The following is a 13,427-nucleotide window of genomic DNA, read 5'->3' on the forward strand; positions in this document are numbered from 1 at the left end:
TGGGATTTCAAAGAGTACATGGAAAAAAGTCAACTTCATGAACAATTATTCAATCTCTCTCTTGCAAATATTTAAATTCTTTATAATATAGAAAAAGAAAATTTAGGAATATATACAACAAATTTTGATGTCGTATTCTTTTGAAGAAAATGTTTTCATCAACATTCTAAATTATATAATTTAAAGGTTTATGAATTCATTAAAATTTTTGTGGTATGCAAATAATTGTTTAAACCCGATACATGTTATTAACCGAATAAAGAAAATTTAAGGAACAAACGATTAGGGCCAAAGAGATGATGTTTGATTTCTTTGTTAATGTTGTTCATGCCAATATATCATAAGTTCGGCCGAACTAGCAGGGACAAAAGTTGATAATTAGACAACCTTGTTTTCTTGTTAACTTGCTTTCTCCAAACTATATTAATCCAAATAAAAAGCACCGAGATATGCTCATTGATATGGCAATCAATGCCCACCATGGGTTTATTATATTATATATGTTTGGCCTAACTTTTCTTCTCCTTTTGTACTCTTTGTTCTCCTTTCAGATAGCATTCTGTCTGTGTTTTAACTATTATTTATGTGGGTGATGAATTGTTTTAGTGAATATTTAACTTGATGCAAACAGACTTCGTCACAATTTTTAGACAACATCATAAGCCTTTTGGAAACAAAATGCCATTTTCTCCCTGTTTGGTGAGCAAGAAAATGTAATATAATATTGATACCATAATTGATGGCAATTTTACACCTTCAACAACGCAAAGATATGTGCAAATATGTCGTACATCATGATCACAAAATTGAAACTGAAAAATCGAGGACAAACAAACCAGCCAGAACCATAAATTTAATTAAAAAGAAAAATATCTCTTAATTTAAGAAACCAATCCAACTGCTATGATCCTTTTATTTCCGTATGCTTAATGTATTCTAAGCTGGTCATGTAACCTATTAAAGTAAATTAAGCCCAATGTTCGGCGAATCGTTTTTACATACGGAACAAAATAGTTTTATCCACACCCTATAATTAAAGTTACTATATAATGACTAACCATCTCAATAAATTAATTGGGTATAAGAGAGACAGAGAGAGTAGCTTTTAAGTTTATATTTGTTTCATATAATTATGAGACTTTAATATATATATATATATATATATATATCAATTGTTATCGATTGATCAAGCATGCAACATCTCTAATAACAAGTTGAAAATTCTCCCTTTAAATTATGGGGAAAGAAGGGAAGCCAGAAGTATTGCTTTTTCCCGAAACAAAAACAGCAGATTTGTAAATTTTAAAGCCTCCAGTTTTTCCACAACTTCCAAATACCCTATTGAAATGAAATTATAAAAAGAGCAATTAATTCAGAAGATAGGGAAGATTTGCTTTCGGTTGCATAATTCAGAAAGTGGATTAGAAACTAAATAAATAAAAGACTAAAACAAAAGAAAATGCAAGCCTAGGCCTCTACTTGGTGTTCTGTTCTGCTATGGAATCAAGATGCATGGTTGCCTCTGAAACCTTTAATCTATAAAAGGATACCACATCTCTAAGCAATTGTCGATCACAACAGAGACTTCTGGATTCCACAAATTCTGCCTCACTCATAAATGAAGTGAAATAAAGCTCACGAGAAATCTACTTTTATGGATACTTCTTTTAATAGTTGATATATCCACTGTCTTTCTTGTATTTACTTTTTTCTAATTTTAAAAGGAATTTATGTAATTGGCAGTTACTAAAAAATAGTAAAAAGAAAATCTTCAAAAAGGACAAAAGCAAGGTTTTGTACTATTTATTATCAAGACTTTTAGCACAACGACTTAAGAGTTAATTACAGAAAATAAACTTAATAAATAAAACCGTCCATCTCAATGTAAGTAATTTTAAAATTGTGCTGATGGGTCCATTAGAGGGAAACCCGATTCCACGGGTTGTTGGGACTGCTTAGAGATTGTTTTTGTAATGTGTTGGGTATGGTTTCTTTGTCCTTTGGATGAATAAAAGTCTAATTGTGCGGAAATAATTTAACAATTCAAAATGCTTTACATTTTTATGTTGATTTTTCATGTCAAGGTATGAAATCTTGGGTTATTGAGCTAGATTCTTGTGTTGTACTTTTGTGAATTCTTAACTCGGTTACTAGGTCATGGGTTTTGTGAAAGGTTTTTTTAATTGATATTGACAAATTGTAGAAGATAGTTGGCAATGTTAGATATAATTAAGTAAATTTACATAAAGGCTAATCACTTTGCAGATGTATTTGCAAAAATAAGAGTTCATCTTTTCAAAACGTTCAATGCGTATTGGTGGTTGGATTTATGCTGTAATGATTCAAAGGTTAGTTATATTGATACACTTGCAAAAATGAGAATCGATTATCTCAACGTGTTCAGTGCGCGTTGGCGATCGAATTTAAAATTATAATGATTCAAAAGTTGGTCATATGTTGAGGCCAAATACCTCAACAACTTTATTGCAAATATAGGGACTGGTCAGACCCAATATCTCTGTGCTTGATGGCAAAATTATCTTGGGAGTTTTAAAGGTTCTTCTTTGGAAGGTCTTTCAACTCATATTATTCTGTGGTGTGTGTTATGTAGCATTTATCTTTTTTTTATTATTATTTAAATGTTATTTCTAACTAGTTATGTTTGTCTTTTCAACTCAATATCTTGAATATGAAACTTTATAAGTTACTTTTAATTAATAAAATAGACTTATTCGAAAAAAAAAAAACAAGCAATTTAAATTTGAGACTTACCAATGATTTGTTTTAGTGTTATATGGATATAAAGTATATATATATATGTGTGTGTGTGTATAATGCTGGTGAATCAAAGTGAGCACTCATCAAAACGTTCAAACAAATAAAGGCAAAGTAGAGAGTGGTAATAATTGTTGTGTCTTGTAAGCTGAAAGAGCATTGTACCATTGTTCAATAAAATAAAGGTGGAATCATTTCGGCTTCTCTTAGTGCTGGGATCTAGGACTCCATAACAATTCTAGGTTTCAGACCACCATATTGGCAGAAATGAGAATAGGAAAGAAAGAAGAAGCATCCCCCTCCCCCCATTTTCAACTTCTCAGTAAACATCAAAGAAACAAATTCATGATAGCAGATTTGAAAGTGAAAACTAGGGGACAGGATAAGTGCCAAATTTTGACACGGTTTCTCTCTTTCTTTCTTTCTTTCCTTTTGTTTTCTTTAAATATAAAAATTTGGGTCACCAATAAAATAGAACTTTATTTAATTGAATTAAAAATTATAAAAATTCTCTATTTACAATTAATAATAATCGAACTATGAAAAATTACAAGTTTATAAAAAATTACGGTTTTCATTTTTCACATATGGAAAAAAAACCCTTTTTTTTTTTTTTGAAAGACATAAGTGATTTCATTTCAAATTGCTAAAAGCTTTACCAAAGTCTACCAATAGGGTAGGAATCCTGCAGAAAACTGATTTAAAAAGTACTACATATGGAAAAATTTAAGGCAAAAATAGGTTCTGAGTCTTATATATTACATGTATTTATTATTAAATCAAATTCTTAAAATGAAACAATTAATATTAACTCTTAAAGAACTTTCTTTGTTTGAAGAAAGGGGAAAACTTGAGAGTTCCCATCTTCTTCGTGTAGAGAACTCAAGAAAGCCTTAGGCATTAGTCTTATCGATTTGGCCGGAGGGCTCTAGACATATACCTTCATCACAAGTAATACTTTGTGTATACGTAAGTTATTTTTCCTACTTTATATGGTACTGATTTTCGTTTTTGATCATACTAATTATTTATATCCCTTTCAATTTTTTTAGGTATCATTCTATATTCATCATTCAACAGAATATATTAATCGTTAGGTTTTGAAACTTCAAATTTGACGGTATCAAGTTAAACTTTAAAAGCAAGAAAAGAATTTATTAAATAAATGTACAAGTTTTTTTTTTCTAAAAAAAAAAATAGATATGGAAGTTTACCTCTCATTTTGTGAGTGACCCTATGCAATTCAAAGTTACATCTTATTCTAGATATTAAAACTTTAAGATTCAAATCTTTTTTTTTTCTTTTATCTTGGGACTTTTCCAGATGAATTATTTTTTATATGTTATGTGAAAGAACAAAACATGTAAATATGTAACAATCTTTGAATTTTCACTTATCCCCTTTTCCTCCAAAAATTGTTCAATTCCAGTGCCAAGTTGAGTTGTGTCTCAAGATAGAGTTTCTTGACTGCAATTCCCAATTTCTAGTGCCTTCAGTGATGGAACCTATCATGATGCATGCTGAGCGTAAATAATTGCAAGAATATTTTGATATGGTATATAATTAAGAGCACATCAATGCACTTTTGGGAAGTGACGACTGAACATGAAAATGTTTTCGAAGGAGCTTTGTATGTATCAGGATGTTTTTTCAAGGGAAGAAACAGCGAATGAGTGGAACACTATCCTGCCAACATATTGTGTTTGTCATCAAGGCAAGTACCCCATTTTCAGCCAAGAGCTGGTTGATGATATCACCCTTCATTTCCAAAAGATCAACTACAGTTGCGCCTTTTTTGTGGAGAATGACTTGTTGATTACATCTACTGTATTCCATAAATACACATTGTTCCCTAAACATGCAATCACTCTTTGATTGAAATCCCCAAGTTAAAATACTGGGATAAAAACATTTGACTCAATAGCACCTATATGAAGAATTCGAATAAAATAATTAAAACGTTAAAATATGAGCAATATATGTTTATGTTATCAATTAAAAGAAATCGATAGGTTAAAATATCAACATATGATGAGTATGATAAAAGTTATCAAAATCATTAATTAAAACAAGAGAGAGAGAGAGAGAGAGAATCATGCATCAAAAAGTAATCCGAAACATATGAATATGATATGAGTTTGTTATAAATGTGGAATTAAGGATGAATTGTGTTTGGTAGAAACAATGGAAATTGACCTTAAGACAGGCTGCTGAAGCGAATGCTTTTTGCCGCAGCACAACAATGAATGGTGCAAAATACGCTGCGTCCTTTCCTAGCCCCCCCGCTCTGAAAGCTGGAGTCCTATGGGGTGAGAGTTTTTCAGAGTAAATTATTCATCACTGACCTCAATAATTAGGACAAGGCAATTATCAAAGACACATATACAAGCCAAAAGAACAGACCAACGTTTGAAATGACTAAATACAAAATATTATAATAATGAAAAGAAAATTGTGACATCCGAATGGTTTTCCAAAAGAGCTGCTGGATGCAAATGGGTGCTTATCAAGTACAATCAACAATGGATGGAAAAAGAAAAAAGAGGAGTAAATGGGGTAATAATTTCCAAAATAGTAGTTTGTTTTTGGCACAAATGGCGATGCATTTAGAATATATAATATATATCTATCCATCTATCTATCTGAAAAGGGAGAATCATTTTAGGGATGCCCCATTGCTGGGACTCGCCAAGGCCAATCTATTTGATAGGTTTAGACTTTTTTTAGTGTTTCCCCCATTCAAACTGCCATTCATATGTCAACTTTCCACTCTTCCTCTTACCTTTCTGAATTCTGATGGACCAGGTACCCCCCCGGCCCGGCCCCTACACTTCTCCAGCAGATGGCACAGTATGCACAAATCTAACACTCCAGTCGGCCACTTGGAGCTCCCTGCTTTGGAGTGAAACAGAAAACTTGAACTGATAAGAGTTTCCATGTCGAGCTACTTTTTCAGGACACAAGCTGCAGCACTTTTGCCTAACACAGTTGGATTTTCCATTAGGGCCTTGAATTCAATCTCAAATTGGAATGTAATGATATGTGCATATGTTTCCATCAGACTATTATTCATTGACAAATTCATGTAGCCAGCCTCTGTCGTACCAGAGTCAAGAAGCTGTACCAGGTTCCCCACAAGCACACCCTCATGAAATTCATGTGCTTAGGGACCCACAACGGCCCAACGACCACCTCCCCTCTAACAGAATGAATCCTAGTAGGGGCCAGCCCGTCGATCCGGAAATCCTATTTTTGTAGAATAGGCAGACAGCAACAGTACAAGCATACAAAAATACGTAACTCAAGAGAGACAAGACAAGCGTATAATTACAAAGCATGAAGCACAAGTCCACACCGTGACAGTTATCATTGCTTTAAGTGGTAATAGCATCTTCAAAAGAGTTTGCAAGAGAAAAAGCCAGACTATGTGGTTGTAAGTTGTAACTCTGTGAGAAAGTACCAAAGATATGTGATATCTCCATTTCCTTTTCCTGCTTTTTTTATCTCAACTTTTTAGAAACCGAAAAGGAAAGCAGAAGGAAAGCCCAAACTAAGCAGACGCACAATCAACACGAGGCAGTAGATTGTTTGGAGTCACCACAGAAGAATACGACTGTTTGACCATAAACCTTCCCCTTTAAATTCTCCTCTGCCTTTCATTTCCATGGGCTCTCCTACACCTCTCCTTTAGCTTGTACCGGCAGAATATCAACAAGCTCTCTCTCTCTCTCTCTCTCTCACACACACACACGCACGCATACAAAAATAGATACACATAAACATATCCTGAAGATGGGGTCACCAGCTTGTGGCTGTCTCAAACAAAACAACGTTATATTCCTTCGGTTTTTCATGATTCTGGTTTTGAGCTGTATCCCTGGTAGAACCAACCTTTGTTCTAACCACACTTTGGACACCCTAAGCATTCCACCGCATTCAGGTTCCGCCAGTATTCCTTTGTCTTTGAAATCACTTGCTCTAGATGGCTACTTCAGATTTGAGAACATTGAACATGCAGCGAAAGACTTCGGTAACATATACCACTACCTCCCGATAGCAGTTCTACATCCAAAATCGGTTTCTGATATTTCTTCCACAATAAAGCACATCTTCCATATGACTTCTGGGACGAGGTTAGCAGTTGCGGCTAGAGGGCATGGTCACTCCCTCCAAGGTCGGCCCAAGCCTATCAAGGTGTGGTTATCAACATGGAATCACTTGAACGACCAAGCATGCATGTTCAAACAGGTGAGGTGCCTTATGTGGATGTTTCAGGTGGTGAGTTGTGGATTAACATCCTACATGAGACTCTTAATTATGGACTTTCACCTAAGTCTTGGACAGACTACCTTCACCTAACTGTCGGAGGTACTTTATCAAATGCCGGAATTAGTGGTCAGGCATTTCGGCACGGACCCCAGATAAATAACGTTTACCAACTAGAGGTCGTAACAGGTACGTTCAAGCAAAACTATTTATAAAATCCTTGAGACAATTTTATACAGGTTGCCTCCAGTAACAGCTTCAGTCATTTCGTCAAAAAAAAAAAAAAAAGCATGGTAATGTAGTTACTCCGTTTTATTTTTAGGCAAAATGACATCTATACCCCTTCAGAGCTGCTTCTAGCAGACTTAAAATAAACAGTTGAACCAAAATTCAGTTTCAGATAGAAAAACAATACATGAACCTAACTTGGACTTTGGATGCAGGGAGGGGAGAAGTGCTCACCTGTTCAGACAAGCAGAATGCTGACCTCTTTTATGGTGTTCTTGGGGGACTAGGGCAATTTGGCATCATCACCCGGGCTAGAATATCTCTTGCACCAGCACGAAAGATGGTAAGCAAAACAACAAATAACTTTCTCTTAGCTGTGCTACTGAAAGACACTTGGCTTCTATCACCATAAATTACCCTTCCAACATGCTTTGCTCATTATTAACAGGTGAAATGGATCAGGGTGCTTTACTCTGAATTCTCTGCATTCTCCAATGACCAAGAGCATTTAATATCATCCGAGAATTCATTTGACTACATCGAAGGGTTTGTGATAATCAACAGAACTGGTCTCCTCAACAACTGGAGATCTTCCTTCAATCCCAAAGACCCAATTCAAGCAAGCCAATTCAGTTCAGATGGAAAAATACTCTACTGTCTAGAAATGGCTAAATACTTCAACCCTGAGGAGACAGATATTTTGAAGGTAAATGTTGACCAGAAAAACTTACAAGCATGCTCAAGAATCCCCCCCTACGCTTAATTGATACAATGGAACTAACTATCCTGCATTTTGCAGAATATTGAGAATTTATTGTCAGAGTTAAACTATATGCCATCCACTCTCTTTCTATCCGAAGTTTCTTATGTCGAATTCCTCGATAGAGTGCACTTGTCTGAGATAAAACTCAGATCCAAAGGATTATGGGAAGTTCCTCATCCATGGTTGAATCTTCTTATACCCAAAAGCAGAATTTTCGACTTTGCTCAAGAGGTCTTTGGGAATATTGTTAAAGACAACAGTAACGGTCCTATCCTCATTTACCCAGTCAACAAGGCGAAGTACTTGATAAAAAAAGTCTACCTAATTGTCATTTGAAATTCTTAAATGCCATATTCTCAACCTGGTTTATCATTCTACATTGCAGGTGGAACAATAGAACATCTATGGTTACCCCAGAGGAAGATATAATCTACCTGGTGGCATTCCTATCATCAGCACTCCCATCATCAACAGGAACTGATGGCTTAGAACACATTATGACCCAAAACCAACGTATCCTTGATTTCTGTGCCAAGACACAGCTTGGGGCAAAGCAATATTTGCCCCATTACAGCACCCAAGATGAGTGGCAAGCTCATTTCGGTCCTCAGTGGGAAACGTTTGTGCAGAGAAAATCTGCCTATGACCCTCTGGCAATCCTTGCTCCTGGACAGAGAATCTTCCAAAAGGCAATACCAATCTCATGACACAGCCTCTCACCAAGGCCATATATTAAACAGAGGGCACTAAAGTCATACAGAACGTTCTTGCCTAAACCTATAAATCACAGCCAATTAATATTTCCACTTGTTATTCAGCATCAATAACACTCCTAAGCAAGATAGGAAAGCGGTTGGTTATTAGAAAATTTTGTTGATAAATGGAAATATTCCGCAGTCACAAAAGTGCCTTGTACAAAGAACTTATAATATAGCCTGACAAAGGGCATTTTAAGCATGTTATACAGAAGCATAAATATTATACTGATATAGTCATGTCTGGCATCCTCTTTTCTTCAAGATACCAAATAACGCTACCATAGACAACATATCACTAGATAGACAAATCCAAACAACACAATAGTCTATCTTATGAAAATGAAAAGGTGCCACAAGAAAGAAATACCAGAAACTTTAAATCAACAACTCACTTATGTAGTGAAAAAAACAGAGCTATTCCCTTTCTGATGTTTCTCTCCAGCCAAGACCTGGCCTGTGTACTTCTCCCTGAGGTTCTTCATAGTCCCTGGCATCACGAATTGAAGCTTCAAAGTCAGTCCAGTCACTTGCAACAGGAAGAAAACTACTTATGTCATCCCTAGCTCCAAAGCCTCCAGCTTGAATAACATCCTCAGCTGTTACAGAAACCTCCATGTTTACTTCTCCAGAGGTTTCCACATTTTGCAAAGTTTCCTCATCTATTCCCCCACCTTTCCAACCAACTGTGTGAACCTGCACATCATTTGGAGAACTTGGCAATGCTTTAGAAGCATCTTCCACAGAAACTTCAGAAGTGGATTCAGTTGCTTCATTCCTTGTTCTGTCTTTATCTTTTTCTGTAAAATTCAAGACTCAAAAAGCCATGTCTTAAAGGAAGGATTGCAAGCATAACCATATAATGCATTCAAATTGAAAAAGAAATGGACAAGAAAAGAGTAATTCTATGAATCATAAATTCATAATTCAAATAGTTTTGTTAAAAACTTCACCCTGGAAGTGGAAATACAATGTCATCAAACTCCTCAAAGAGCCCAAATAAAACATCCATGATAGCTGCACCGCAATATATCATAGCTGCTCATGATTTAAAAATAACATGTAGAATTCCAGACGAATCACAATCCTGTAACAATACTGCATGCATAACAGTATCAATATTTCCTGTCGTTTCTGTGGAATGCCCATACACTTTCTATGGAAAGCTAAGCCGTTTCATCTGTCCTTGTAATTATATGGTGTGGCTTGCTTCAAATTTCTTTGTAAATTATAGTAATGCTAATTTCGAACTCTTATGCAACCAACCAAAAGCGGCCCCACACAAATGGAAAGAGAGTCTTATCATCCCAGACATTATTTCATTGCATTAACCATAAAGTACTCTCTTCTGACTACAAACAAAACACGGGACAGAACAGTCAAGTCATGCCCTTTTCAACTCAATCACAGTATACATCCATGCTAGCATGTTATGCCTCTTTGGCTATAACTTCAAAAATGTTCTAAGCTGGTCTATGCTAGTAATAATGGCAGAACTTGACAATAAGAGGGCTTCTACGCGTCGATACAAATTCTCATGACCACAAAAAAATGTAGTACAGAGCAATCAAGTCATGCTTTCCACTCAATTGTAATATACATCCACCCATAGCATGCTATGCTTCTATAATAGTAATTTCAAAAATGTTTTACAACCTGATTTATGTTACTAAATAATGGTGGAAACCGAAAATAACAGAGCTTTTATATGTAGATGCATGTACTCAACCATATAATTCCAAGGCTGATTAGCTTGGTTTTGAGTTGAACATTTCTCTTCAATTGACTTACGTTTAAATGAAAGTTTAAGTCCTTATTCATTTAGCAAACGCAACTTCAGTAGATAATAATGTCCATCAGCAACTACCACGATAAGGTAACAGAGACACTACAAACCAATAATGACATTACTTTCACTAAAGGTGATGGCCATCATTGGGAGGTAATACGCCTTAGCTAGAAGTATAGGAAACATAATCATACATCAATAACTCTATATCATAGAAATAGCTCAACCCAAATTTTCGGTGATCCCACTTACACATACATTGGCATGTTGATGTATCTTTTTCTTGACAGCACACAACTGTGGGGGAACACAAGCAGGGTTGTGGAAGTTGTCTGTATACGTTAATATAAAGATCTACAGAAGTGCCTTTACTTGAATCCAATCCTTCAGTATGGCAGCGCATGGAGAGAAATATTTATATCTTCGACACCTCAAAAGACTGAACCACGTCATCAGAACTTCAATCCCAAGGAAAAGTTCTTCATATGTGTTGATATAAAAATTTGTTTCTAGAAATGCCTTTCACTTGCATCAAATCCTTTATAGTATGGCAGCACATGCAGAAGAATATTTGTATCTCCCAACGACACCTCAAAAAGACTGAGCCACTTCATCAAAACTCCTATCCCAGAGAAAAGATGCAGCATAAAGAATACACAGTAGAATACTTAAAAGGATTGTGGCTGGACAGCAAGCTAGAGTAAGCATCCTAAAGTCGTTAAGTTTATCCCCCTATGGTCATGGATCTAATTCCTCATCCACAGTAAACTTTTTACTTCAAGTACAATAAACCTTATCAAGAATGAGAGTAAGCACTATGAAAACTTGTATGCAATTAGTTTAAAACAGAATCTTAAATGAAATGAAAAACCTTTAAATCACAAAGTAGAAAATTTCCCATAGATGTGCAGGATTGCAAAACATAGTTAGGCAAGGAGAAAAACTGAATTTCAGGTAAATATTGTGAAAGTACCATGTGATACTTCAATTGATTTATGCTCCATCCTGGTTTGCAATTTGTGCAAATATGAGAGAGTACAGTGTTTTAAACTTCTCTTTCCTGCACCACAGGGCAAATTTAATAGAACAACGATGATGTAATATATAGATATATTGCTTGAATGACATGAATATAATTTGATATAATTGCGTGGCATGGAAAGAATATTTTAAGCAATTGATATTAAAATTCCACAATGCACTGGAAATAACAGATAAGAATCAGGTACAATTTATCTTCTCTCCCACCCTTTTATCTCTCTGTCTCTCTTTCTCTAGCAACACAGCTAAACCATCTGCTAGGTATTGCCTCAATGAGAAGGTTTGCCTGAATGGATTTCACAAAGTAGGATAAAGATCTCTTTGAAGATCATTAACCAAGAGGAGAAGTAACAAACACGTCAAGAACAGTAGGAGACACATCAAAAGCAACTGCTTTTAGAGCATGTCAAGGACAGTAAATGCAAAGGAAATGTGCCATTTCACAACATGGATGATCATTTGGCTACCAAGAGCTGATAAAAATTAGAAGCAGAAACAGTTAACTGTAACTGATGAAAAGTATACCATAATGGATCGAATTTTATAGTAACAAATGACAATAAGGTCAGCAATGAAGAATGAATAAGTACTTTTTGAAGAAAGAACAAGGCAAGTGAACCAAATTATAAAAATTAAGAGTTAGAGAATTCACTAGAAAAGTACTCAGAAACACATATACAAGGGAAAAGAATGTATAAGATGGGCAGTGAGGAGAATAGCCTCTGCTTAAAAGAAGGAAAAAGTTACAAAATGGACTAATTCAAAAAGTGAATAGATGTTACAAAATGGACTAATAATAATAATTCTAATAATAATAATAATAGGCAGATGGTTTTATAATTATTATAAAGGGAAACTACATCACTATAATGTTCTGACATTCTCATACAGTAAGAGAGGCTTTGGCTGAATTACTTTCCTTGTTCATTTCCACTAATGTTCAATTTCTATTACAAGTTTATAGGCAACTGTTACCTAATTTCTAATCTTGGCCTCCCCAGGCTTATACCCATTTGCATAGGCAACAAAAAAAAAGGAAAATTTCATTTTCTTCAACCCTTCAGTTCCTGTGAAATTCCCAAAACACAGTTCAAAACTATAAAAACAACAGATTCTTGAATGTCAAAGCAAAACATTAAAGCAATAACAATTTCCAGAAGGAAACATGAGAATCAGAAAAGGTGGCAACCTGACTCAGAGTAGGGTAGAACTTTGAGAGAATGCCGGGTAGCTTGCCTTGCCGCCTTCGGTTTTGGCTTATAGTTTGCTTTCTACCAACTTAAAAACTATGGGGACGTGTAGACAGATAATGGGAACCACCTGTTTGCCACGACTGGCGTTTGGACAACGCTGGTTGAGATTACTTGGGCGCTCTACTGCTACTGCTAAGTGCCACCCAACTTCCAAAGCCCAATCTTCGTTTCCAAATTATTTAAAAATAATTTTAATAAATTTTTATTTTTAAATTATATTCAATCAAATTCTTATTATAAGAGAAAGTATTTAAAGAAAGAAAATGTTTAAAAAGAATAAGAATATCTTGTTTAAATATGTATTTATAAATAAAACGAGAGACGTATTTATAAATTAATAATATTTTATCTAAATAGAATTTATAAAATAAAAATAATATTAAGTGATTAAATGAATAGATTAAATTCAATTTTAATCTAATTTAATCTACATTCAAATCTAAATATATATAATATATATGGATATTTATAAAAATATTCATAATACTTCCCTTGAAAGAATATAATTTGTTAAAATCATATTAAAAAAACTTTATGAAAAAAAAATTGAGTGAAAA

General features: G+C 34.7%; 2 protein-coding genes across 4 annotated transcripts; one reads left to right on the forward strand and one right to left on the reverse strand.

Moving 5' to 3' along the window:
- The first annotated feature begins 6,209 nt into the window (after positions 1 to 6,209).
- CKX1 (cytokinin oxidase/dehydrogenase 1) lies at positions 6,210 to 8,763 on the forward strand. Its single transcript, XM_021426639.2, is given in 6 exon segments — positions 6,210 to 6,949; positions 6,952 to 7,230; positions 7,485 to 7,612; positions 7,718 to 7,975; positions 8,069 to 8,331; positions 8,418 to 8,763. Coding segments are annotated over 6 exon segments (1,632 nt in total). The 5' UTR covers positions 6,210 to 6,567; the 3' UTR covers positions 8,740 to 8,763.
- A 184-nt stretch (positions 8,764 to 8,947) lies between these two features.
- LOC110415130 (uncharacterized) lies at positions 8,948 to 12,962 on the reverse strand. Of its 3 annotated transcripts, none has more exons than XM_021426642.2 (4): positions 12,807 to 12,959; positions 11,825 to 11,936; positions 11,550 to 11,636; positions 8,948 to 9,587 (listed from the first exon to the last, which is right to left on the reverse strand). In XM_021426642.2, the coding sequence occupies exons 3-4, from the start codon at positions 11,578 to 11,580 to the stop codon at positions 9,205 to 9,207; spliced, it is 414 nt and encodes a 137-aa protein (XP_021282317.1). In that variant the 5' UTR covers positions 11,581 to 11,636; positions 11,825 to 11,936; positions 12,807 to 12,959; the 3' UTR covers positions 8,948 to 9,204. The 3 variants fall into 3 exon arrangements, with proteins under 3 accessions (XP_021282317.1, XP_021282318.1, XP_021282316.1); XM_021426643.2 differs by having other exon boundaries at positions 11,825 to 11,903; positions 12,807 to 12,958; XM_021426641.2 differs by lacking the exon at positions 11,825 to 11,936 and having other exon boundaries at positions 8,951 to 9,587; positions 12,807 to 12,962.
- Between the last annotated feature and the right edge of the window lie 465 nt (positions 12,963 to 13,427).

Source organism: Theobroma umbraticum, unplaced genomic scaffold (assembly GCF_002168275.2).
Source record: "Theobroma umbraticum cultivar Fairchild unplaced genomic scaffold, ASM216827v3 scaffold_147.0, whole genome shotgun sequence".
NCBI classification, from domain to species: domain Eukaryota; kingdom Viridiplantae; phylum Streptophyta; class Magnoliopsida; order Malvales; family Malvaceae; genus Theobroma; species Theobroma umbraticum.

Bases quoted from the DNA above. Each gene is read 5' to 3' on its own strand.
- LOC110415130 (XM_021426642.2), bottom strand. From the start codon at position 11,580: ATGGAGCATAAATCAATTGAAGTATCACATG. The intron at 9,588-11,549 runs GTACTTTCACAA...TGAATTTTACAG, and splicing joins ATCAATTGAAGTATCACATG to AAAAAGATAAAGACAGAACA.